Source organism: Alligator mississippiensis, chromosome 14 (assembly GCF_030867095.1).
Source record: "Alligator mississippiensis isolate rAllMis1 chromosome 14, rAllMis1, whole genome shotgun sequence".
In the NCBI taxonomy this organism is placed as follows: Eukaryota; Metazoa; Chordata; order Crocodylia; family Alligatoridae; genus Alligator; species Alligator mississippiensis.
Genome location: NC_081837.1, coordinates 3,042,236 through 3,068,582, shown reverse-complemented (window position 1 = coordinate 3,068,582; position 26,347 = coordinate 3,042,236). Strand labels below are relative to the sequence as shown.

Here is a 26,347-nt window from a genome sequence, read left to right as displayed (position 1 = left end):
CCGGGTCGCTCCTGCCCCGCCTGCTCCGCGCCCAGCGCCTCCCCCCTGCGGCGGCCCCGGGCAGCGCCGGCCGGAGAGTCCGGGCGGGGCGATGTCCCGGGCCCTGGGGTCGTGCTGCTGCCGCGGGCAGCCCGGGCCGGGCGGGGGAAGCGGAGGCTTACCCCGCGCAGCAGCGAGCAGGGTCCGGGCCAGGTGCTGCTGCCCCGCGCTCCGGGCAGTGCCGGGCGGGAGGGCCCAGCTCATGCGAGCCGACTTCCCCCCGGCACTTGCCCGACAGCTGCCGCTCGGGGGATCGCAGCGGAAGCCCGAGGGGATTTGGAGCTGTCCCAAACCGCCTGGCACCACCCGGGTTTTTTTTCGTTTGGCTTGGTTTTGGTGTCCAGCAGCAGCAAACAGTAAAGACCCTGACGTTCAAAGTACAAAAAACCCCTGGTGCTCAAGCCCGGGTTCATATGCCCAGACCTTGTCTCCCTGGCCTCCACCCCAGCTGTCCCCCGACCTCCACGCACCCCAGCGCAGCCTCCTTGTGTGCACCTAGTCACGGGCACCTGGGCCTCGCTGAGGAGCGAGGGGCCAGGCCCCTCCAGTGGAAAAGGAAGAAGCCTCCCTGCAGAACAGGGAGAGGCCAGGACCTGAACCCAGCACCGGCACTGAGAGGCCCACCGCTGTGCACCACAGGACCCGGCTGGAGCAGCCCCTCACTTCTGGGCCCCTTGACTCTTTCCATGCAGACACGCACAGGCTCCGCTACAAGGGGAGCCCTGGGAAGGCGGCCTGGTGGCCAAGAGCTTGTTCCAGCTGCCTGTGCTCGAGTCCAGAGGCGGGAGGTCTGCCTTTGTTTGCAGCCATGGGAGCTGCCTGGAGAAAGCAAAACCGCTCAGCCTGTCCCCCTGGGCTGCAGGCACCGGTCTTCTCTGGCTGCAGGAACCACTGCTGGCTGGACTTGTTCCAGCTGCCCACGCTCAAGTCCGGGGACTGGGCCTTTGTTTGCTGCCTTGCTCTTGCTGTGGGGGGACTTCTGAGCCCACCCAGGGGCTGCACACAAGCTCCCTACCAGGTCCTTGTGCTGGATCATGGCCACGTGCTGAAGGCCAACCTGCCTGCAGCTCCACCTCTGCCAGGCCCAACAGCATCACCGTGAGTGTTGCATAGACACCTCCCCTTTCATGCATGGTACCACGCTGTCCCCATAGCAACTCCAGCAAGCATGTATGCAGAGAAGTGTGTGTACACATTGTCTCTGGCCATCTGAGGAAGCAGAACATCTGGAATCAAAGTGAAGGAGGAGCCAGCAGGGTCCTGTGACCAGCCATGTCCCTGCTCCAGCACAATGGAAAGAGCCACCCCGACCTCTGCATCGCGCTCAGAGGAATGGAAAGGGCTCTAGTAGTTGGCGTAATTACAACCACTCTAATAGGTGGGCGTAATTACAACCACTCCACTGCTGACAATAGTGCAGGAGCCACCCCGTTGATGGCTGAAAAGTTCCCTGGGAAGTGAAATGCACCCCAGAAATGCAGCCCGCTCTGCAGTCCTTGTAAGCGCTGGTCAAGTCCTATTCTGAACCCGCCGCTGGCTGCGTAATACTATTTGTTGAAGACATTATCAAGCAGAGAACTTCCGGCACTAGTGGGACCGCTCTGTGGCTGGCTGACTATGAAATGAATAATGCATTGCTTCCTCAACAGGCACTGCGGAGGAATAATTCTGTCCAATATCAGACAGCTCCGTGTTTATGCATTGCATCTATTTATTGTGGATCGTGTGCATTATTTAATTTAGGCAGTTGTGCTCTGCTGATCTAGTTATGCGGCAGTGTCAGAGGGACAGGGCATTCTTTTTCCTGGCCAGGCCTCCAGGCCACCCAGCACTGCTGCAGGCAACTGTGGCAGCAAAGAGCTAAGCATTGCACCCCCGAGGGGCTGTACTTTAAGACAGGGGAATGGTACAAGGGTGCCCAGTGCACCCTGTCTCTAAAGCATGCTAGTCCCGATCCTGCCCAGGCCAACATACATGTGATGGCTCACTGGCTGCAATGGGACTTGCCCCACTGCACAGAACTAAGTGTGTGCTCAGTTCCAGGCCTTGGGGCTGAAAGCTGCCCTAGAAGCACAGTTAAGACAGAGCTCACAACAAAAGAGGTGACTTTGTCTTATTAGGGCAGCCGGTTCAAGGCACCGTCCTGGAGGAGACGAAGCATGGCTGGTTGTGTCCCCAAGCAGCCAAAGGAGGGGTGTGCAGGAGGGACTGACCAGGGCTGACTTCCCTGAGGGCACAAACCCCCTGGCCTTCTCCCCTTGAGGACTTTGCATGCAGGCAGCTCCCTTGACTGGAGGGTGTCCCCTCTGGCTGCAGATCTGGTTGGTGGGCCCCAAGCCACTGGCTGTTTGCAAGCAGGCAGCGTGATGCTAAGAGCCCGGGTTTGCAGAGTCTGCACTGGGAAACCACAGTTAATGCCCTCCCCACCACTGCCCATCATCGGTTGCTTTGCAAAGTGGGCTACAATCCAAAGGCCCAAGGGCACTGGAGACCAAGCAAGAGCCTGAAGCCAGGCATGAATCCGTGCTCTCTCTAAGACTCCCTTACAGCGCTGAAGTGGTATAAAGCAGCCTTAAGGCGAAGAAGAAAGCAGCTGCTAGGTTTTAAGGCCAGAAAGGACCATTTGTGGACACGCGGTCTGGCCTCCTGCCTTGCGCAGCTTGGGAGCCCTGCTGAGGGACTCGTGCCACAAGCCTGCAGCTTGCAGCTGGAGAGGAGCATATCTTCTGACCACGCTTTCAAGATGGACGCTCCAGCCCATGCCTTAGGAATGTGGTCGAGCAATTGCTTCATCAGCCTGAGATTAAAAGCCTGCACCCAGTCCAGTGTGAACGCATCTCATTTTAGCCTCTAGGCACGAGATCTCCCTGTGCTGTTGTCTGTCAACGCGTAAGGCATCGGACCCCCAAGGTGACCATTGCCAGCATGAAAATATTGGTGCTTGCTGTTTCTAAGACACTGGAAATGAAAGCAGACGAGTCTTGTGTCTCAGCTCCATCACAGGTGTTCAGGAAGATGCCAGCCGCCACTGCTGCTAGCTAAAACATCCCTCCCCAAATGCTTCCTGAGGCTGGATGGTGGAGTGGGGGTGCAGATCTGCTGTGAATGTTTCTGAAGTCTCCGATAACACACACTTCACCAAGAGACCTTCTCCCGCACGCCCCCTGACACCAGCACAGATAAATTGAAGGGCAGGCGTTTAAATTAAACTTCATGATTCACAACCTCTAAGCAGCTTGTTGAAGACGCGCTGACTCTTCAGTGGCAGCTCTGCAGAGCCAAGGCGGAAATGCTAGAGCCTCCCCCCCACCCCAGGCACACACAACAGCCACCCCAAAGCCTTGGGGCGTTTTCAATTAATTCCTTCAAAAGCCAAACTGCGGCAGGAGTGGTCCGCGGGCTTTGTTAGGAAATTAGTTTGCAGCAGGGCTAATCTCCGGGACCCGCAACGATTAGTTCAGAGAAGCAATCCTTCAGTGCAGGACTTGTTACAGCGATGGAGAGGGCTGCTGCCACCAGGAAGATGCTGAACACCGATGCCAGGCTCTGCTGCTTGCGCCTCAGTGCTCCAGGCTGGATGCTGGTGTCTGATCATCTTGTGCGCCTGCTCCTAAACCAGAGGTTGCTGCTGGCTGCTTCGGATTCAGGCACTCCCCAGAGGTAAGGCTCCCCGTCCCACACCATCCCCTTGCAAAGGGAGACAGGGAGCATGGGGAGTAACTGCACTTTCCCTGGGCCGCTTCCTTCTGGGTGCAGAGCCCAGGCTTTGCTGCGGGCCAAATCCTGGCAGACGCTTGTCCCTCTCCACACAAGTGCCACATGGACATGGGTCAGCCTCTGCTCTGCAGCAGCCTGGGAAGTGGAAGAGCAGATGGCATCGCAACTGGGGCTGCGATGGTGGAGCGAGGCGCCCAGCAGACAGAACCCCCTGCTCAGGACTGGGGATGGCAGGTGCAGATATGCTGGAGAGGAGCATATCTTCTGACCACGCTTTCAAGATGGAGGCTCCAGCCCATGCCTTAGGGATGTGGTCGAGAGTGGTCTGGGGCCTGGTGCTGCCTTGCAGGTGTGAGAAGTGCTGCACGGGCACAGGCGGCCCTGGGGGCCTTGCAGCTGCAGTGACCACTGACTGCCGCCTCCTTTGCCGAGAGCTAAGCTCATTTGCACCACGAGCGTGAAGCAGGCTGGTCTGGGGCCCCACCCGGCCCCCTCCCCTCACACCAAGGGATTCTGCTGCTCCAGGAGGTGCCCAGGGGCTGTATAACACCCCCACCCTGCCTGCTGGGCATAAGCCCTCCACGTGGGAGTTGCTATTCACGTGCCAGCGCCCTGTGCAAGGAGGTGGCAAAGAAGAGGCAACTCCGGGATGACTCACAGAGAGGGCCAAGAGCCATTTCCCTGCCCTCACGCTGCCGCCTACAGCTCTCTGCTCACGGGCAGAAATCCTGGGCCGAGTAACACAGCCCTCTCTTCCCCGGGCCTTTGGTGAGGACCCAGGCAGTGCTAGCACTTCAGGCCCCAGACGCCGAGACGGACTGTGCAGGGCGGAGGCTCCTGGCCCCCATCTCTCCGTGCCCAGGCAAGCTCTGAGGTAGCAGGGGCTGGGGGCTGCTTTGATTTCGCTGGTGGATTTTGCATTAAACAGGAGCCCAGATGAGTTTCCCAGGTGCACCATGAGTTCAGCGCCAGGGACGCAGGCAGTGCTCCATCCTCCCCACCATGGTGGGCATCGTGTGGGCTCCTTCACAAAGCCGGGCTGCTGACAGCGAGCAACCCAGAGCCCCTGGCTTTTCCCAGGCAGGAGGGAAAACGCTGGCCAGTGCCACCTCCCTGCTGCCTGCTGCTACCTCACGTCCAGGACGGTGCATGCAGGACTGTATGCAGCCGTAGCAGCTTGCACACCACGGCGTTCCCTCACCTGCGGGTTGTACCAGAGGCCCCAACTGGGCTCCGAGTCTCCCTGTGCTCGGTGCTGCACGGCCCTTCCCCACAGCTCTCCAAGGCAGACAAGCAACTTGGCTAAGAAGGTGCAGGCAGTGAGTGGCGGGGTCCAAAGTGGAGTCCAGGCCTCTGGAGATCCCTGCTTCACCTTTCAGGCGAGAGGGGAACGTTAGGTTTGAGGAGGGAACTGAGAACCCAGGAGGCGCCGGACTTCAGGGGCTGGCATCTGCCCGACTGCCCCAAGGGAAAGCTAGAACATGTGGGCTCTGAATTAAAAGAAAAAATACAAGCCATTTTCCACCTTGTGGCCAATTTGTGAGAGCTGACATCAATCTCGCCTGCAGCCCGACACCACGGGAACTGGTGGACCCCGTGATGGGCGCAGGGGAGAGGGCCAGGGGCTGGGTCAGGCCAGCGAAGCACAAAGCCCTGCTCAGCCCAGGCCTAGTGGCTGTCCCTGCCCCACAGTCCCTCTCCCCCCTGCCATTTCCCACCCCCCAAGCAAAGCTTTGCTGCACCAGCTCTCCCGGGCTCTCCAGCTGGGGCCTCCCCAGGCTCCAAGCCCGCCTGAGCCGCCCAACAGGCGCCGGCTTCCAGGTTATCGGTGCAGCTCCGGTCGCCATAGTAACGTGGGAGGATGCGAGTTCCCCCTTCCACCGCACGCCATATGCTAATCCACCAGCCAACGCCTACTGGGCCCGAGCCCGGAGAGGCCCCTGCCGGTGCCACTTGGGCTGGAGATACATTGGCAGAGACTCCAGCCGGGGGCACAGAGGGCGTTCCCGCCGAGCCCAGCGCAGGGCCGCGAGAGGCAGCGACATGGCCCAGCTCTGCCCCCTGCAGCAGTGAGGTCCACAGGTTTCTGGGCATGCAGGATGGGCCATGGCAGGAGGCTTTGCCCTTCCTGATACCACAGCACCAAAAAAACAGCCCAGGGGAGAGGGAGGGGCAGACAGCTGCCGCTGGTCAGAATCCAAGTGCTCTGCACGCGAGCCGCAAGGGGCTCCTGGCTTGTTTCACTGACGCTTTAATGCCTGTTTCATGGGAGCCAGTCCCAGGAAATGGAGCATGAAACTGGAGGCGAAGAACTTGCCTTTCAGTGCTTCCCTCCACAGGCAAAGTCTGATGCTTCTCCCTCCCTCTCACGTCTTCGGCAGGAGCGAGACGCATCCGTCCCACGAGCTTGTGACCGCTCGTGACTGTCCGTGCTGGGGCAGCGAGCAGGCCCAGGGACACGGCACCACTGCCCCCAAGAAACGCCTCAGCAGCCGCCATGGACGATCCTGCAGCAGGGTTGTGCCAGGAATTACAATTCCTCCACAGGAGAATGAAGACATTAAATGTGAGTCCGGCAAACACAGGGCCTCGTTCTCCACTGCACCCTTCTGCTTCTGGGAGCCCACGGCTCCCTCCTCATGAGGATGAAGTGGAAACCGTTTTCACAGCAGGAAACAATTACGCGAGCTAACGGGGAGGTGAGGGCCGAGGCCAAACACTCCTTCTCCCTGGCGCATTTCAACACAACAGTTCAGCCGAGCGATTCTCTATAAACCAATTTCCACGCTTGAGGTAGCTGAAAACTTCAAAGGCACAGAGGAGAATGAAAATAATACTAAGGAAACCCAGGCTCGCAGCCTGCTGCGCTGGCAGCACTGTCAGCGGCACTGATGTTCCCATGGGAAGGACTCGTCTCTGGAGAGAGCTATCCCCGCGCTTGGTGCTCTGACAGAGGTGGCTCCGGGTCTGCCTGCCCTTGCCAGCTCTGCTGTGCCGCAGCATCCTGGTTCCAGCACTTCCTGCAGCTCTGGGCCTCTGCAAGGCGCAGCTCTTAGCCCTCCAACCACACAGCTGGGATGGCAAACCCCTTCATTCTTTCACAGCGTCTTACCTGACCTCCACTGCAGGGCACTGGAGCAAGGAGATTTGCGGACAACTTAAGGACAGAACACAGCAGCCTTTGCAAGGGCCGGTGCCAAAAGTTGGGATGCTTTCCTTTCATTTCCACAGGCTTTGATTCAGGAACTAATAGCAGGGGCAGGGCTTACACGTGGATTCCAGTTTAACCAAGGCTGATGCCCCTGGCCAGCAGAAGTGCGGGACCTTGTGGGGAGGATGGCTGCTACCCCAAAGCGGATGCTGCCCAAGTCTTCGCTTTGCTACAGGGCTCAGTGTTAGACCCTGTCTGAAAGGAAGCATTTCTGACACACTGTGCGAGGACGAATGGCACCTACCTACCCACTGCCATGCTGCCAGCAGCACAGGGCCAGCTTCCCACCCCCATGTGCACTAGTGGAACAGGACTTTGCTCCCAAGAGACTGGCTTCCATGTTGCTTGGATGGGTTAAACCAGGCTGAGAAAACATGGCACCATTTAGCTTTGTGGCAACTGGAAAATGCACGCAGCACCCACCTCCAACACAACAGAAACCAGGCCCCAAAATGCACCCCGAAGCCACGAACAAACCAAGTGAGCAGCTGACTATGGCACAGTGACCAGGTTTGGAAACAAAAAGGTTAAACCCCCAAGGCCCTTCCCCCTGCACATCAGAGCCCAGGGCGCTGAGCGAGGAGTGCAGGACTCCTCACCCGCGCTTCAGTCTCAGCACTGAGTATCTGCTGCGAAGGGTGCGACAGATGCCTCCCGTCAGGGCATGCAAGCGATGGGCCCAGCAACATCATAACCCTCTGATCTGCCTGAGAGCAGGAGCTTTGCTTCTGCCCCCAGCATGCCAGGCAGAGGGGGCTGCTGGGATGCAGGGCACCGTGAGAGGTCCACGTGGTCATCTGAATTCTGGGCCAGAATTCAGATCCTCTGCACCTTGGTGACCACATACATCCTTCTCCTTCCCCCAGAGGTAAAGCAAGTGGAAGGATTTCTCTCCAAACAAGGAGGCAGGAAGTCTTCCCCAGCCCACACCCAGATCCGCCGAGACACCTACCGGAGCGTCTTGCGGATCATGTCCTCATCTGTGATCCCGTAGTAGGTGAGGGTCTCGTTCCAGGTGGGGTTCAGGGTGTTCCGCAAAGTTTTCGTTCTCAGCTTGTTGGCCTGGAAGAACAAATCACGCCCCCGGTTACTGCGGCTGCAGTGGGGAGCAGTCGTGACCAATGTGCAAGCACTTGAGAAAGGAAAGAGCCCAAGAAATGAGCTGCCCCCAGGCCCTGGCACCCGGGAGGCAGCGAATGGTGCTGCCCCACCCATACAAACTGGGCACCTCGGCTGAGAGCAACAGAGCACAGGGACTTTGGGCTCAGGGACTCATTTATATGGCAGGGGAGAGAAAAGAAAAAAAAAATCAACCTGAGTTCATTAGAAGCTCCACAGGGGGCTGTGCGGGCTGGCTGCCCGCAGGCCTGGCTCTCAGTATTATTTCCCTGATACACGTTTCATTAGCCTTGGCAGTGCTCAGCATTCCCTGGCTCTCACCACAGCCTCTTAACACTGAGCGATGCAGTGCCCAGGGACAAGAACAACCCTAGCACAATGCCGGAGCACGAGCCTGCAGCCCTCCTGCCGAGGCACAATGGAGCAAGACGGATTCTCCCAGGTCCCTCCCACTGTCCCGGGCTCTGCTACAGCCCCCAGCAGCTGGACCTTGCTGCTAGAGGGAGCAGGAGCAACTGCTGTACGTCCTCTGCCGACACAGGCCTGGCACATGCTACAGAGCCGTGCTGGCCTCACAGCGTGGACCAACTTTCCCTTGCCAACAGGGCAGTGTCGACAGCCCCCCTGCTGTGGACACAGCTCTGCCAGTGGGGGAGAGGGCTTCCACCAGCTTCAGCTTCTGCCGTTTGGGCATGATGCCAGCAGACAGCCCCTCCTGTTGCCATCTGTCACGTCTAAACAAGGGGACTCTGCCGACGTAGCTCTGGAGCCTGGACCAGGCCTTGGACAGCTCTGTGTTCATCCCCACGGAGGAAGCTGCTCTTTGCAAGCAGAAGACTGACTGTGCCCCTTCCGTGGCAGTCCTTCTGAAAGGGCCTGCTCCATAAAAGACTGGTATGGCAGTTTAGTGCCCCTATAAAACAAGCTGCTGCAGCCATATATAAGGCCCGGTTCTGGAAAACAAGTAACTGCCCTGACAAGTGCATTTTTTAATAAAGCATGAGCGAGACACTTCCAAGAATCAATTATTGGTTCATTGTATTGTCATTTTTTTGCTGTTCTCTCAGCTTTTTTTATTAAATCATTAATCATTCCATGCAAAGTCTCATGGGAAGCTTCATTTTGAATTCTGGACACGTGCTGGAGCAAGAAAGTGCCAAAGAAACACACAAGTGTCAGTCAGGAGCAGGCATGGGGGAACGATGTGGGCATGTACTCTGCTCCCAGTGGAGCTCATCAGAGCATCCTGGTTGCCTCCCGCCTCTGAGCTGGGTCAAGCCGTTGCTTCGTTCCAGGGCCTCTCGTTAGCATACTAAGTCCGGAGGAGTTTTGCCAGGAAACCATTTCAGGAGGAGCTCATTTGCACGTGGCTCATTGGGAAGGCCGAGCACGTCCCATTGCAAAGGTTGTCCCATCATTCAGTCTAGCACCAGACTTGGAGGAAGCTGCTAATTGAGAGGTCGAACTGAGGCAGCCCAGTCCGCAGCCCGCCGTGCACTTGGGGGGGACAATCTAGAGCAGATGCCAAAGCCTCTCCCCACTGCCATCAGCCTGGAAGAGGACATCTTTCTCCTGCCCTGGCAGAGGGGCACTGAAAGGCTCCCTGCCATCCTGTGCCCAGCAGGATGCTTTCAGGTCATGGGAATGGGAAAGGGCCTTGGCCTGCGGGGACAACATCCTCAGCTCGTTCCATCCGGCTGCTTTATCAGCGCTCAGCAGAAAGGCACTGGGGGCTGGAGAGAGCTCTGATCCAGCACCCTCTGGGGCCTGGCAACGGGAGTCCTTCTGCTGACTTTGCTGGGCTATCAGCAAGCTGAAGCCTCAGCAGCCCGGGCTCCACCTGATTGAGTCTGTCATCCGGCACTCTGCTCACGCACTTCCCCAGCTTCATCCCCAGTGACTTGAACAGGGCAGATCCACACACATAGGTATCTGACTGGCCAGGGGCAGCCCGCTTTGAACATTCATGCCCAAGGGCTGGGGCTTTGACGAACTGGGACCAGAGAGAGAAATCCAGACACGTGGGCTGCCCTCTTTATACCTCCCCGCAGCGCCCCCACCCTTCGATATCTCCTCAAAGCTGGGGTTTTCTAGCGGCTCCCCTGTGACTGTGTTCTTCAGGGCAGCAGGGCTGTGTGATTTCACCGCAGGTCTGATGAGACTTGGTGCTGTGCTGGTGGCTTGGAATCAGGGAAATACAGTGTGTTTTTGGAGTAACTCTCCAGCCTGTGTGGTTGCAGCAGAAACTCTCTTCCATCTTTTCTCCTCTTCCAAAGCCTCAGTATTTCTGGGGACAGAATGTAGTCAATCCATGTTTGCAGGCTAGGCACGCACCGATAATACTGGGGCAACCAGAAGAAAATCCAGACCCTGCCAGTGCACCGCTACAGGGAAGAGCAGATGGGAAAGGTAGGAGGGAAGTCCAACAGAACTGCTATGGAACGGCCCGGAAGCTGGAAAGCATTCAGAAAATGAACGTGCAAAGCATGGAACTGCAAAACCTGACTGCGGCAGCAGTACTTTGGGGTGCAGATCGTCCCCAGACCAGGCCTGCTGCCAGGACACCCCACCGCAAGCCCCCCAGTTAATGCGGCTGCTCTATTTTCGGAGGCATCACGTCACGCTACTGGCGAAGGCTTGGCACGGACAATGGGGTGATGCTGGAGCAGCGTGACGTGATGCTGCTGAAAATAAAAGCAGCGGACCAGGCACGTTGAGGTTTTAGCGAGCAGCGGGAGGGTGTGAATTGAGCTGCTTGTTTCTTAAGCTTTCAAAGTAACAGGAGCAAAGGAGCAGAGATGCAAGCTGTGAGTGAGCCCCAGAACTGACAAATGCCACCAGGAGCTGCATGCTGGCCTGAGTTCATCTGCCCAGGGCTTCTGCCTGGAGATGAAAACATCCTCCTTGGAGTTGAAGGAGATGAGCACTGTTAGGGAGGCAGGCAGGTGGAAAGAAAGAAAGAGCAGGAGAAGGAGGTGAAAAAGCCTCATCTGCGTCCTCTCCTTGGCTCCCAGGTCCTGCTGGAAAGCCATCTGCTGCTTGCTAAGTCAGGGGAAAGGCTGCCGGGAAGATTTCTTCCCAACAACAGCATCTCCCAACCTAAGATCCTGAAGCCTAGATTACCCAACGCATCTCAGTCTGCTGCAGAGGCAAAAACTTCATGCTGAGGGGCAGGAAGGGGAAGAAAATCAGCAGTCGACTGAGCTACTTTGCCCAACAGGATCTCTGGAAGGAGAGTGGGGGTTCATGCCCCCAAGCCATCACCTCTCTCCAGGCTGCCTTAGCATGATGCGAACGGCTGCTCTCAGCGGCCTCCTAACAGTGTCACTCAATCACAGCGCTGCACCTTGGAGCAGAGGCACCTTCCGGGTGTTAAGAGGAGAGCACAGTCCCAGGTTGAGGGATGATCGATCTCAAGCCAGTCTGTGCTCCCCTTCCCTACCTGCCCTCCCGTGATGGATCGAGCTCAACAGAACTCGCACTCCTTCCCTGCCAGCCCCAGCACTGCCGCTCCCTGGCAGGGAGGGCAGTGACAAGGGGCTCAGGAGAGCAGGCCTACATGAGGGCTCTTCCATCAATCCCCCGCCCAGCGGGAAATGGCTCTGGCCATTTCTCAGCCTAATGAGCTCTGATGAAAGCAATAGATAAAGGCTGTCAGCAAACAGTCCCACAGGGCCATTGCATCCATCACCCCACCTGGGAGGTGAGCAGGGTGCTCCGTGCATTAGCACCCACAGGCTCCCTCTCTCCAGTCGTCGTCTTGCTGTAGTGCCTGCTCCTTTACACACAGGGGTCAGGTTCCCTGGCAGGTGTCCCTCCCCTCTGAAGGAGGTCAGGACAAGGCTCCTGGTGCCACAAGAGTTTCAAACAAGCCAGTTCATCGTGAGAGCTCTGGGCAGGCACCAACAGCGTTCTTGCTCCCTAGCAGGGCTCAGCGCTCTTCTCTGTTTTCTCCATTCTTCAGCAATCCTGTCCTGGGCACTGCCGCCAACGCCTGCCCGTCAGAGCCGAAACCCTGGGAAGGGCTGGGGTGGGCAATTGCAGGCTTAAGGGGCACATGATATGTTATGCATTAGCACTCATTATCAGTGTACTTTGAAATCAGCCAGATCCAGCAACTCAGCTGCATCGGGGCCAGATAGACAGGAGGGTACGGAAACCAGGAGTGCATAGAGCAACTGCCACCCACCACTCAGTCTGCGCAACGCCCCTTACAGGATACGGATCAAGGAGTTCTGCTTTCCCCCAGGGGCTCACAGCATGCATCTGCTGGGACCTTGGCATGGTGACAGACCTCGAGGCGCTCCAGGAGCGCTCGGCAGTTCGGAGACAGCAGACGCAATATCCCCAGCAATGCGATAAGCCACACGTGACTGCAGGAAAGGTCTGGGTAGGCCTGGGAATGTGCACCAAACTCAGAGTCCAGCAAGCCTGAGGAGGGGAGTGAAATACAGCACTGGGGGCAGGCTCTGCTCCCAAATTCAGAAGGAGCAAGTCTAGCAGACCCTCAGACCTTAGAGAGGACTCAGAAGGCAGATATAAGCCCTGGAGAGCGTGTGTATCCCTGCACAGACTGTCTCCTCTTCCAGTCATGAGCCCTTGGCACTCCTGTGGCAGCCCCAGGCGCTGCTCGTATGGAAGTGTCCATAAGAGAGGTCCCCTATGTATGCTTAAAGGTTCACTTAATGCAACTGAGCAAGCATAAGCAAAGAGAAGCAATGCCATTAAAGCGGTGCAAAAGGGTAAATAAGCCACTTGAAAGGCCAATTTTGTTGCGTGTACAAAGGCCCCTGACTGACAGCTACACTGGCAACACTCTACCTGGTCAACGCCCTTTTCTAGGCACCCAATACATCTCCTCTATCACACCCTGCCTCTTCTTTCCACTGCCTGCACCCCAGCACACTTGCAAAGGAGAAGGGGTCATTAGAATTTGGGGACAGAACAAATGCCCTCCAGGATCACATTCCACTGCCCACCCAAGTACCTCCTAGGACTTCCTGATCTCATCCAGAGCTTCCAGGGCTGGGCTGGGTGTCAGGACTTCAGGGTCCATCCCAGGTTCTTGGCCCCTGGCTTCTAGTGTGACCTTGACCTCATCGTGAAGAGTGGGGTTTCTACAAGCACTTTAAGGAATCAGGTGCGATATCACCCAAAGCTGGCAGGTTTCTGAGGTCCTGTTCTTGGGAGGTTGTGAAGGATCCCGCGGTACAAGCTCAATTCCCCTCCACTCCTCAGGCTGTAAAACAGGCATCGTGGCAAAGCCACGAGGCTCCACAGCTGGAAAGCAGGAGGCCTTCCCAGGGCAGCACAGAATCACTGCATCCCACGAGACCTAGACATCAACGGCTCATGGCATATGGGGGCTAGACAGTGCAAGTTAGTCTGTAAGGTGGTGGCACGGGCTGTTCCCAGGACCTCACCTTCCTCCTCCCCACTTTTTATTCCTATACTGAAGAGCACAAGATGTGCCCGGGACATGCAGGGGCTTCCATTTGCTCTTCACTCCCTACAGCAGATCACCATCGATGGTTTGGCATGAGCAGAAGTGACAGTGTCTGCTGACAAATGCGCTCATGGCCCTTCCGAACTGCAGTGAAAACCAAGATGTGCCAAGGTGAAATGCCTCAACCACTGTGAATTTATGCTGCTGAACTGTAACAAATAAAAGGGCCTTTTATTTTGGTATAAAATGAGAGCCAGATTAATATTCATAGCATATGCATTTTGTATTTAAATTCATCTACCCCAGCAGTTACTGTGAGTTCTCGCTACACATCAACATCTTTAATTATACCGTTCCCCAGCACATTCGAAACAGAAGGGGCTGGAAATATTTCCCTTGCAGTTTATACTAGGTGTCATTATGGGCTGCGAGGTTTTTAAAGCAAAAAAGGAAGAGAAAGGAGCTGTTCTTCTAGCAGTGCCATTCTGTCTGGCTCATGCAGACTTTAAAGCCATGTCATGCACAACTGCTTTCTGAGGAGCTCTGGAGTTCAGTCTGCTGAGAGCCAGGACAGATGTCCAGGCATGGCCTTCTGGCCAAGATCAACCTGGCAGGGGAGACCACGGGGTCACGAATGTGATTTCCCGGGGTGAGGCCGGCCCTGTGCACTCCGGGCAGGCTGACCCCTGTGAGTTTCCCCACATCCGGGAAATGACTGCACAGTTTTGTGGCAATGGGGAGCTGTGTTCTTGCTTTCCCCCTAGCTTTCTCCTTGGCCTTTTGGCTAGGACCAAGTGAGACTATGGGGCATCTGAGCCCCAAGGCCTCTGGGCTTGGGGCTTGCACATAGGATGCCTGCCATGGATTTGGGGAGTATCCGAAGCCCCAGACAGATGGGTTTGGGAGAGGGGATATTTGCCTGGCAGTAGAGCCACACAGACTTGAATGACTGAGCTGTGCTCAGTCAAAATTTGAGACTTGACTCTTGGGATTTGCCCAAGTGTATTTGGTACTGATTTGGGCCTTGACATGAAATATTGTCATGCCAGACCCCCAGCACTTTGCCCAGCTTGCCCTGAGCTCACTGCACTATTCCAGGATGCACCAGCCTGCAATACGCTAGCTATAGCGGTGAGGCCACAATCAGCAGTCTCTTCTGCAGGTGTCACAGGGGAAACACCTGGACTAGCATTATACAATAAGGGATTATACCAGCCCCTTCTACTCCTAGGCTGCCTCAGCCCCTCCATCTGCATGCACCACTCCCAACATGCATCTCCAGCCTGCTCAGCCACGGGCTGGCTGGCATGGGTGAACGGGAGCGGGTGCACAGGGCATGCTCTGCCCCTCCCGCCCCAGGCACTTCAGAACTTGGCCAACGAGACCCAGACCCACGTGAGCTGCAAATCTCCAAAGCCAAGCTGCTCTGACTTGGTGATTAAGGAGGTTGCTGGTGGTGCTGCCACAGCCAAGAGGAAATGGCCAGTGAGCCTCTCTTCCCAGAGGTGAGGCTTTCAACAGAGGCACTGTCTCATCTGAAGGCCTCCTTCTCCTTCTGGAAGCACCATCAGCCCCAGGCTGCGTGTGAACTCCAGGTCACGCTACATTTTCATGCCATCAAACTCCTGGCCCAGCTGTATCTCTTTGCTCCAGTTGGGGTGAAAGAAGGAGGGGAGAAAAAATTCTGGCAAGAACTGGACTTCAGGGGGTTGTTTCAGCCCAGCACAGGTATAGGCTAAACTAAGAGTCAGCCTTTGTGGGTAGAAAAGGCTGGCTAGGGTTGTACATGGGGTAGAGACAACAAAGGGATCTGTATGTTCTCGCTTTTCTTTTTCCGGGAAAGTACAGGATGTCTAACACGATACGTGTAATATGTGTTCGATAGACACTACTCAGGGAAGTTTTGTATATACTGTGTAAAAAAAATGAGATGACGTGCAATATGATACCAATTCCGATGTCTTTTTAGTAGTTTATTTGGAATGTTGAATTATCCTTTTGTGAGGCCTCTCTTGGAGGTCGTTTTGAGCCTTTTGTTACGGTCTGGTTTTCTAATAAATTGTTTTTAAGAAAAAAAAAAAAGGCAGCACGGGAAATACCCTGACCAAAGTAATGTAATTAAAATGGCACTGTGTAGCGGAGGGTGCACCCTTGTCTGCTTGCAGACAGGACTTCCTACAAGAGGACTTCCTACGAGAGCCTTGTAGTTAGCTTCCCACTGGCCAGCTTGCAGTGTACGGCTAAGGGCGAGTGAAACTTGGGGGCATCTGACCCCAAGCCTCCAGGCTTGGGCCTGCAGGTAGGGTGCCTGCCAAAAAATCTGGAAGTATCTGAAGCCCCCTGAAATTTCTAAGTTGGAGGATACTTGCTAGTAGTAGGGCTATTACGGTTCTCAAATGATTCAAAGGATTTGGAGCTGATCTGGCTGATCTGGCTAATTTGACCTGGAACATGAAAACATTTCCTTCAAAAATTCTTGGTTTCCTTGAAGAGTTTCCCCAGGAGGTATTTTTATAAAAGAAGGAACATTTGCAACTTAATCCCAGTTTTGACAGAAACTAGTAAGTGCTTAGGTGAGAACGCCGGCACCACGGGCACTTCTAAGCGAGGGGCTCCCAAAGAGAGCAAACAGAACGGGTCCTTCCCCCTGGTGCAGCCCACTGCCTGTCTCTTTAGGTTCATCTCTGTGTTGCTCATCAGCCTAATATCTGACCCCCTCCGTGCCTCCTTCAAAAGAGGCGCTCTCTGGGGACTGTCTCTTTTTCTGTACCGTACAGCTCCAAGCACGCTGGTGGTGCTAACAGATCAGGGATGCCTGTGCAACTTGTGTGTGTTAAGAGGAGGCTGGCTGAGCACCTGAGCCTTCAAGACAACACACGTTTATTTCACACAGTGGCTTTTACAGAGAACCCACAGACACAATGTTGTACGTCACAGGACACAAAGCAGGGTAACCTCCACAAAGCATGTACCAGGATAAGCTCCGCTGAGCACGAAACAGAAGCCATGTAAAGGGACTCAGATGGCTCAAAACCCAACTCACCTTACTAGCGCCCGGGAGTAAGTGCAATTTGACATAGGGGTCCGCCAAACCATTGTGGTCCATTGGCTTGAGGCCCTGAGGAGGAGAAAGGGAAAGGAGGAGAGGTTACAATGCCAGCACACTACAGATCTTTGCTGTTCAGACCAAGGGTGAGGACTGTGACCTGGGGGCCCAGCTCAGATGCTTCCTCCAGGCTGAAGGGCAATGCCCTGTGCCGAGAGTGATGGGGGGAGCCTCGGGCCTGGGACCAAAACCTGCCTCGCCCCCAGCCTCCTCCTGCCAGGCTTGGCGCGGACCTGAAAATCAAGCAGTGAACAAGCAGCCGCCCCATGCCCAGGGTTGGAGGAAGCCAGGCCACCGCGCAATCTGCCCATCGATTCGTTCCAATTCAATTACCTTTGAAGAGGGCCATTAAAGGCTTTTTAACCAGACGCGAGATGGCAAAGGGAGCGGCAGTGGCTGGGGAGCAGTCAGGAGCCTCGCGTCTGCTCTCCCCCCCCCTTCCCCCTCAAATTGCTTGATCTGATTTAGGCGCATGGCTAATTTTAGAATGAAACAGATGTGACCTTGCCACGGCCGAGCAGCTGCAGCTCAGGCCAGCCACGTGCCCGGCCCAGCAGGTTCCCCTATGCTGCCGCGCACCCCATGCTAGGCCTGGGCAACAAGCAAGGCCCCAGCACTGGCCTTGTTCGGGACTATGCCCTGGCAGCCTCAATGCCGAGGACAGGAGAGGTGCACAGCACAGAGGGCCCCTGCACCTGCCATGGAGGCTGGCTTGGATCTCATGGACGAGACCAGAGAGCTGCCAGACTTTGCACCAAGCCGTGTCCCCTGGGCATATCCTTTGGCCCAGGTGCCCCTAGCCCTTAGCACGAGGCAGCCCCCTTAGTGCGTCTTCCACGGGAAAGCGAGGAGGACACGGGGGCTACAGTGCTGGAAGTTTGTCTGGTGCAGCGACAAGCCTAAAGCCTCCTTCAGTCCGGAGGATACTGACTGCCCTCAGCAGGGACCTGGGGGGAGCAGACCAGGGGCCCGTTTTGCTCCTGGGAACGGGCATGCACTGGCTTCGGACATCAATGAGGGAGCCCACGCTCGCCTGCACCCCAGGCCCCTTTGTCACTCGCTGCAGGATCATTGCACTAATGCGATACGACTGCCACAGCAGCTTGGGGACGAGGTCGGGGACAGGAATAGCAGGGGGCAGGCAGCAGCAGAGCTGTGTGCAGGGAGCCCGGGACCGCAGCAGCAAGGAGCTCATGCTGGTCCAGGCTGAGATACGCTGGCTGAGCTGGGCATGAGAGAAGCCCGGGACTGGAACAGTAGGGCTGGGAGGGTTGCCATGGCCCATCCAGTCCAACCCTTGCACAAGTGCAGGACCCGCTGTTTCCAGACAGACCTCCCCCAGCCTTGTCCCAAATACCTCCGAAGGACATGCCCAGGCTGCTTGCTCCATCGCCCTATTTTTCTCACAGCTGAGGACCTCAAGGACCTCAGTATAAGCTACTCAAACCATCTCCTGCTGTTGCTTTGCTCTCTCAGCTATAAAGACCACAGGTCATGTGGGGAAGCCGGTGCCCAAGATAATGCTCTGGCAGCGCACTGAGCATCCAGTAATCCTACAGGAGCCAAAGGCTGTTGTGGGCTCAGAGAGATCTTCACTTAGAAAACACTGATGTTTGGAAGAGCGGGGATGGTAGCACCAAAGACGGAGAAGAAGAGAGCTGAGCTGCACGGGCCAGGCCACCTGGCATTGCAAAGCCCCCCCAGGGGCATCAGGGCAAAATCACCCGTTGTTTCCACACTGAAGCTGGCCCACAGCCCCTCCCCTTCCCACAGGCACTCAGACCTGCTCACACCAAACTGACTTATGTGCTCCCATCTGAGCCACGAAGCACTAACACAGAGCTGGTCCCTAGCCCCATGCATGGACCTCCACAAGATGCAACCCGCTGAGATCCACCCCCAAAGGCAGAACAACGGCCCCAACCATGTCCCTCAGAAAGCAGCGGCCCTGCCGCCTCCCAGCCACTCCGTGCGCTAACCGCGTTTAGCTGAAGGCAGATCAATAGGATTTAATTATGAGCGGTGCTAATCAGGCTGCTTATTAAGTCCATGCTAGAACGGCACAGAAATCACAGGAGACACAGATCAATTCCATCATCACTTACACATGCAGAGGTGGATCTCCTGCCTAGTACTCTCTGTGCCGCTCAGAGCCAGCCCGGGGAGTTCATGCTGGAGCCCAGGGGTCCCACAGCTCATCAGGCTGTGCCAATATTTGCCAGAAACACCCGAGAGCCCCTATCAGATGCTCCTTGCCCCTCTCTGCTGGGGATCTCACAGCAGTGGAATAGTCCTGTGTTTCGAAACACTAAAATCAGAGACACGGGGGAGAAAGGGGCTTTTCACAGAAGCTCTGGCTGCCCACGGCAGGCTGGGGCAGCTGGGAAAACGAAGCCAGCAGCGACACAGCCAAGGTCACATCGTGGTTAGGGATGGGCTGCCCTGCTGCCTTAGCTCGCAGGTACGTGGGCCCTCCTGGATGCCCTCCTCACTGGGCAGCACGGGCCCTGCTGGGAGGGAAAGCCCTGTGGGGTCCAGCTGAGGAACAGAGCAGAGGACACGCTCAGAGCAAAGCAGGAGACTTCCAGCAGCCTGGCTGCCAGTCACGCTAACCTAGCCCCTGCCTGGCTCCACTACAGGTGTGCAGGCTGCACGGCAGCCCTTCCCTTCCCAAATGCTGCCTGGAAGCCAGTGAAGTTACTGGCTGTGGATTTGGGACAGCTTGCACTGGAGTGGTGTCAGAGGACAGCAGGGGAGAACTGGCAGTGCAGAGAGACCTGGATAAATGGAAAGTCCTTTGTCCACAAAAGTGCCAGCGCCTGTTTGAGGGCCTGCACTGGCCCGGTTACACCAGCGTGGCATTTCTGAGCCTGGCCTGGCTGGCCCCCTCCCGCCTCCTCTGCACAGCCATGAGGAAGGACCTGCCCTGTCTGCGCATTTGAGCTAGCAAAAATGATCCTTCTCCATGACCCTGATCCCCTGCTGGAGCTGCACAGGGACCCAGCCACTACCACTAGCATTGCTCTGTCTTGCAGTCATCCCACAGCGGCGCCGCACAGACAGACAGGGGGTGGTGGGTCCATTTAGAAGTGACCGATACTGTGCTCAGCAACTGTTGCATCTCCCGAGCGTCTCACATGCACGCACCACCCAGGCTCTCTGCAGCTCGAGTCAGAGGAACGGGTTCTGTCCCCAGCCGGACTATGCTGGCTTAGCCACAAATCATTTGTTAGCCCTTCTCTGCTGCCTGCAAACCACCCTGAACATGGAGCATAGCCTGTCCAGGCAACAGCTCGTTCGTTCTGGCGGCGTTTCCATCCATCGCAGCCCATCCCCACACCGAGAAACCCAACCGACCCCAACCCCGCTGATGACACAGCGACAACTGCACTGGATGCTGTGCAGTCAGGCTCGCCTTGGGCAAGTGCTCAAGGGACTGCCCCCCTTTGGGCACCCAGTGTTCCCTGCCAGGGGCCCTCGAGCCCAGGATTGCCCTGTTCTGCATGCCAGGGAAGCCCTGGCATTTTGTAGGCCCTACTGCAAACAAACACTAAACAAGCAAGCACCTCCAAAGGCAACGGATGAGCTAGCATCAGGTGGGGCCCACTGGCTGTCCAGCCTGCCCAGATCTCCCAAAGGACTGCCAGAGAAAGGGTTAAACCCATTGTGAGATATCTGCCACAATATGCCCCAGAACCAGCTCAGCCCTCTCCTACCCTGCACAGAAGATAAAAGGGCTCAGGAGAGACACTTGAGCAGATAGACAACGGCTGAAGATTAGACTACATAGAGAGAAGCAGGGATGGGTCAAAGGGAAGGGAAAGAGAAGGAGGTTTTATTTATGGGGAAAACTGGGGCTGCTAAAATCCTGAGAAGTTTGAAATGCCAGCTGCAAGGGTGGGGGGAGCTGCCAGCAGCTGTTGTAGTGCAAGAGTCCAGACTGTGCCAAAGCCGACACTGCGGCTGTGCCCGGGAGCCCTGGTTGAGGGCTCGGACCGTACAAAAACAACACCGGCTGCTTCTCTCTTTCCCTCCCTCTCCCCCCACCCTTCCTCTAATTTACTGCAGTTTTGAGGACGACATGGGCTAATCAGAAAGCCCTGCCCGGCGACTTCAGCAGCAGGAGGGGAGAATTGCTTCCCAAAGCAGCGAGTGGGAGTCAGCCGGCCAAGCCATGGAGAAGGCGGTCATGGACACATGGGAGATCACTGTCCGGTCTGGCACCGTACTGTGCACCCCATGCAGGCAGGGGCTGGAGAGCTCCTGGAGAGACAGAGGGGACGGCGGTGAGGGCTTCACAGAGCCCTGGTGCCTCTGGTGCTTACAGGAGGTTTCCCCACTTTGAAAGTCAAGAGGATGCCCCTTTCTCTCAGCCTCAGCCCCGACGGGCTGCAATATGAGGGCTCTGCAGAGGGCCGGGGCAGCCCAGCCTCTGTGGTGCTCGAAGAGCAAGGCTCCCTCACATCCATCGCCAGCTAATCTAGGGCTCTACGGCTATGCCAAGCTTTGCCTCTGTCAGCTATCTATCAGCTTTGCCTGGCAGGGAACGGTTGTGAGGATGGGGAGGAGACCTCTTACCTTTCGGTGTGCGAGCTTGGGCAGCTTTCCCCAGACAAGAGGTGGAATGAGAGCAAGCAGATGATGAGAGAAACAAAACAGAAGAGCGAGAGAATGAGAGCGGGAAGGAAATGGATAGTGGTGACAGGGAGAGGAAGTCTGAAGCTAAGACCGTGCAGGGGCTGCTTCTGCCCCTGGCCCAGGCAGCGGTTCTCTTTGGAGAAGCTCTGGGGCCAGCTCCATCACCATGTGGACCTCGGTGCCTGCACTCCCTGGGCCGGCAGGGGAGGAATATCATTCCTGCTTGGCCCCAGGGATTCCCAGGGAGGGACCCAGGCTTTCCCAGGGAGGGACCCTGGAGCCAGACAGCCTGAGGGACACACGGAGGCTGTGGCCGTGTTCAGCGTTTGCTGCCCCAGGGCTGCAGAGCCAGCCCTTTTCCACCTCCTCTTCCAGGATGTGGGGAGCTGGACATGCCGACTCCTGCCAATCCCGGGGCCGGGTGGGAAGGCAGCTGACGGACAGCCCTCTGCTCCACCATGCTCCGTGCAGGTGGGGAAATGCCAGCCTTGGCATTTGACGGCAAGCCAAGGAAATGCCTTGTGTCTGCCAGCTGTTTGCAGAGGCCACCTCTGGAGCAAGCAGCTGATCCAACATGCTGACGCTGTGCTGCCTGACGGCGAATGGCCAGCCTCCTCCCAGCTGGGATGACACGGGGCCCACGCCTGGCTCCAGGAATTACGTGGGAGGAGAGGGGGAGGGCAGGCGCTTAGCTCAGCAAACCCCAGCTCCAGCCCCTTTGCTGTGCCCTTCACAGCTCTACCCTGGGCTCAGGCCCCGTGGTCCTGTTCCGACCCCCTCTGCCAGCCGCTCCCCACCTCCAGAGCAAAGTAACCACCACTCTCCCAATGGGATCTGCTATTTCCAGCAGACACCCCCAGCCCCCAGCCCATCTCAGGTCCCCGCTCCTTCCCTGGCCTGTGTCGTTTCTGGCATGGTGGGGCCAAGGTGCTACCCAGTGCAGAGGACTGCGACCGAGGAGCACAGACCAGGGAGATGAAGAGGGAAAACAAAGGAAGGGGAAAAAAGCACAAACCAATGAGAGGAAGGAAAGAGGGAGAAGGGAAAAGCCAAAAGGAGAAAAAAGGGAACCAGAGCAGGGAGAGGGGGATCTGCCAGGTCCAGGCAAGTGATTGCTTGTGCCCCTCCTCACTCCCCCTCCCAGCCACCCCATGCCCACGCTCCCACAAGTGCCGCAGTGGGCTCAGCCCAGCACCACGTCCACATCTCCATTTAATTTTAGCAAATACTTCAAGAAAGGGAGCGATGGGAAGGCACAGAGCTGGGAATGGCAGCACTGGAGCCCGTGGCTCAGCCCAGGTGGGCGAGCGGCCATGGGAGGCCGGGTGGAGGTCGGACAATGTGTGTATATGGTGGCTTGCTGGCAGAGACGTACCTTGGCTCTGTTGATTGTGCAGTGGAGCGCGTTGTTCTCCTGATCGTACAGCAGGCTGAAATCCAACGTCCCCAGCGTGGCTGTAAAAGAAAAGAGGCTGCGATCAGCCTGTCACCCCGGAAGGGATTGTTGCCAGGGTATGGACTTGTGGGGGCGTGAGGAGCTCCCAGCAACAGCCCCCTCCCCGGTCAGCCTGCTGCAAACAAGCCAGCGAGCCTGGCGCTGCACTGCCATGAGGGTCCTGGCACCTCCGGCCATGCACACGCAGCTCCATGGCCCCAACCCTGTGGGTACAGGAAGGCTCCTATGGCTCTGGTGGGAGCAGGATGGACTCTCAGGCCTGCAGGGAAGAAAACACCTTGGCTCTGGAGAGGCACTAACATGTGCAGCTGACACCACGCAGATGCCAGTCCACTCCACATGAACCCACAGCCGTGCCCAGGCAGCAAGGCACGTGGGGCTGGACACCTCTGGGGAGAGCCGCTGCTGCCCCGGCAGAAGCTGGGAACTTCTGCTGGAGTGAAAGCCACGCCTGGCCCTTCCCTTCCCTTCCCTTCCCTTCCCTTCCCTTCCCTTCCCTTCCCTTCCCTGGTGATGGCACAGAGTCCACCTGGCCACAGCCCCGTGGGCTGACAGGCACTGCAGCTGGGGCAGCCACCACCCACCCCCTAGGAAACCACCTCCCTTGCTCCTCCTCGCAGGCCCTACTGTCCCGTCGCAGGCTGGGGGAGGCTGGGTACCCCCAGCCCAGAGACCCCTGCACTCCCTGCTGCCACGGCTGCTGCCCGCTCTACAAGTGGCCCGGCGGCCTCTAGCGGCCACGGTGGGAATGTCGGACCAAACCTGTGTGGAGGCCCCATGCCCGCAGCCGCCCCAAGCCTGCTCTGCTCCCAGGAGCTGGGCTGGCATGAGGGGCCATGTGTGTGGGGAGCTGTGTGGTGCACAGGCTGCTGTGAGCTCCCCGCAGGGTGTGCACAGCAGCCAGCACAGCAAAGAGCTGCAGGCCTAAAGAACAAACCTGGGAGCTGCCAGGCCAGGGACCACCAAGGGCCGGGAAGGATCTGCACTGGGAAGGTGAGGGGCTGCTGTCCTGCGGCTTCTCCGGGAGCAGGGGCTCTCCGTGGCTTGCTCTGCCCCTACAGAGGGGCAGGCTAGCTCAGGGAGCCTCATCGGCATTGAGGGCTGTTTTCTTGGCCACTAGCCCCCATCTGATCAACTACGAGGAGCATTAGGAAGCAGCAAGTTCCAGAGCACTCAAAGAAGCCTCCCTCCCTCCCGGTTCTCAGCTGCGTGCTCAGAGCCTCCTCTGCCCCTCGGATCTGCGAACCCAAGCAGATAGCGAGAGAGGTCCCCGTCTGTCTCCGGCAGCAGGGATCTCAATGATTGTGTCGACACTGCAGCACCGATATCGGCAGTGAATACACCACCTCCTACTGCTGTAATGGCCCGAGCTCCACTGACTTCACTTTGCTCACAGAGAATCCCCCTGACCTGCACTCATCCCCCTCCGGTGCTCTGGAGCCAGAACATTTCTGTGCGCTTCACGTTCAGTGTGGAGCTCCCACGCACCGGCATTTTGGGCCTGAGCTGCCACTAAGTTTCACATGCATCATCCCTGAATGCTGGATCGTTCCTGGTCCCTGCATCACGTACATCATCCCTGATCCTGCACCGGCCTGGTGGCAGCAGAGTGACAAAGAACAGTGAGAGCAATTAACAGCCCAGCCATTCAGCATGGGCGTTGCACAGCATGCCCTCGACAGGAGACCGCTGCAGCATTGGAGTGTGACCTCCAGCCAGTGTCAGACTTCCCTCAACGTGCTCGGCAGCTGCAGGCAACAGGTGCTGCATCAACCGTGCACTCCCCTCGGGAGCCAAGATGAGGACGCAGCTTCCTCCGCTCCACGCGCCGTGGGGAGAAGAGGAGATCTCCAAGGACATGGATGCAGAGAAGCAGGAGGCTGGCAGGGCCCTCAGGAGACCTGGGGGTCCAGCCACTCTCTGAACCAGCACACGCAGCTCTTTGGCTCACCAGCCCGGCAGGGTTTCCGCAGCTTTCTCAGCCACCTGCTCCAGTGCCTAATCACCCTGACCCAGTTTAAGCCCCTGACTTCTTGCCCAGCCCTCTGAGAACTACTGATGGACCACCCTCCTTTGTATAACAGCCCTCTGTATCCAAGGACTGCCATCAGACCCCACCCTGCATTTCCTCTTCCCTGTGCTGTATCAGTCCAGCTCTTCCAACCTTCCCTCCTGTCATCTACACTTACCTCCTAGACCCCCCCATCCCTGCAAGGCTGTCACCCAGTGAAGAGCATCTCCCACACAGAAGTCCTGGTTCCCCTGCTTTGTGTCCCTTCTCCGGGCTGCCGGCCCACGCTGCAGCCAGAGGCACTGTCCGTCTGGCCAACCAGCACTGCGCCGGGCTCCCTGGGAGGGACTCGCTGCCACGTGCTGCAACACAGCTGAGAGACACTGAGCGAGGGACAGACGCAGCTGGGCCTGGAGAGGCAGGAGCTGGGAAATGCATTCAGCTACTGCTCTTGGGATCCTGTTTGCCTGAAGGCAGCCAGCAGTGCCTGGCCCTGCTGGAGAGCCCTGCAGTTTAACAGCCCCACACACAGAGGGCTTAGGGCTGCCTGCAAGTATCACTGTGCCATGGGAGTCTCTAAACCCAGGAGGCTGGGGGGGCCTTGAGCAGCACGGTCCATCCCCTCTGGCTGAGACAGGCAAACACTGCGAGATGCCTGTCGTGGGCAGGTGACAGGTCCCCACACTCAAGAGGGCAGGTGGCACTCCCTGCAGCAGGAGATGAGCAGCCTCCAAATCCCACCCAACTGCTCTGCTCAGATACGTGAACGACCAACTGACTCCCGTGTTCGCAGGTGTCCCGGGAGACTCTGCGCAGGCCGTGTGTCAGTCCTGCATGCACAGAGCCAGACCTGCTCCCACGTGCTGTGTTCAGAGCCACCGTGCAGCACGCTGAAATACCGGCATCACACCTGGGCTCGCTGCCATCCTGCCTGGTATGAACAGAGTGAGCAAGTGTGGAAAGCTTTCGCACCTCCCACCGAGCAGGGGCACCGGGGCTCTGCTCACAGGGCCAGTTTGGCCCCAAATTTTAAACTGCACCTGAGAAGGTCATAAACCCACTCGCAGTTCAGCAAATAACATCGTTCTCTTTCAATCACCCATCCCCGGTGAGACCTGCAACCAAGACGCTGCGGTGAATGGACAGAATTGGCTGGACCCAGAAGGCCCTGGAGCAAGCAGAGAGCTAGCATTCACACAGGGAAAAGCTCTCTTTAAAACCATACAAGCATCCAGCATCCCTTCCACAATGCACCCAGCCCTCCTCAGTGCACGCAGCGTGATTTTCCCCCCATTCAGCCTATGACTTGTTCCCTATCAAGATGCCCCAAGGTTTCTTTCAGGTCCCAGCACCCACATGAGCTATTCCACAAGCGCTGGATGCTTCAATTGCTATTCTGGCCAGTTCCCTTTGCAGCCACGTCCTCAGCCAGATGCGACTTGCACATGACGGGCCTTGAAGAAGCGGGCAGTGACAGCAAGAGGTTCTGGTCCTGGCCTGCCAAGCGCTTGGCCTTTTCTAGTGGGATTTGCGTCAGATCCTCTCCAAGAGCGAGGAAAGCAGTGCCATGCTCCAAACCAGGAGGCAGCATTCAGTGCCCAGGA

General features: G+C 57.3%; 1 protein-coding gene and 1 non-coding gene across 2 annotated transcripts in view; one reads left to right on the top strand and one right to left on the bottom strand.

The window, feature by feature from the left end:
• The window catches only part of DOC2B (double C2 domain beta), a 65,489-nt gene that overhangs the window by 27,135 nt on the left and 12,007 nt on the right, over positions 1–26,347 (bottom strand). The window contains exons 2-4 of the mRNA XM_059717017.1: positions 22,652–22,731; positions 16,576–16,650; positions 7,920–8,029 (exon numbers count right to left, since the gene is read on the bottom strand). Coding sequence (XP_059573000.1) covers positions 7,920–8,029; positions 16,576–16,650; positions 22,652–22,731 — 265 coding nt within the window. The remainder of the gene's footprint in view (positions 1–7,919; positions 8,030–16,575; positions 16,651–22,651; positions 22,732–26,347) is intronic.
• LOC132245246 (U1 spliceosomal RNA) lies at positions 14,132–14,293 on the top strand. The gene has a single exon (XR_009457076.1). It is a non-coding gene; the product is annotated as a U1 spliceosomal RNA (small nuclear RNA).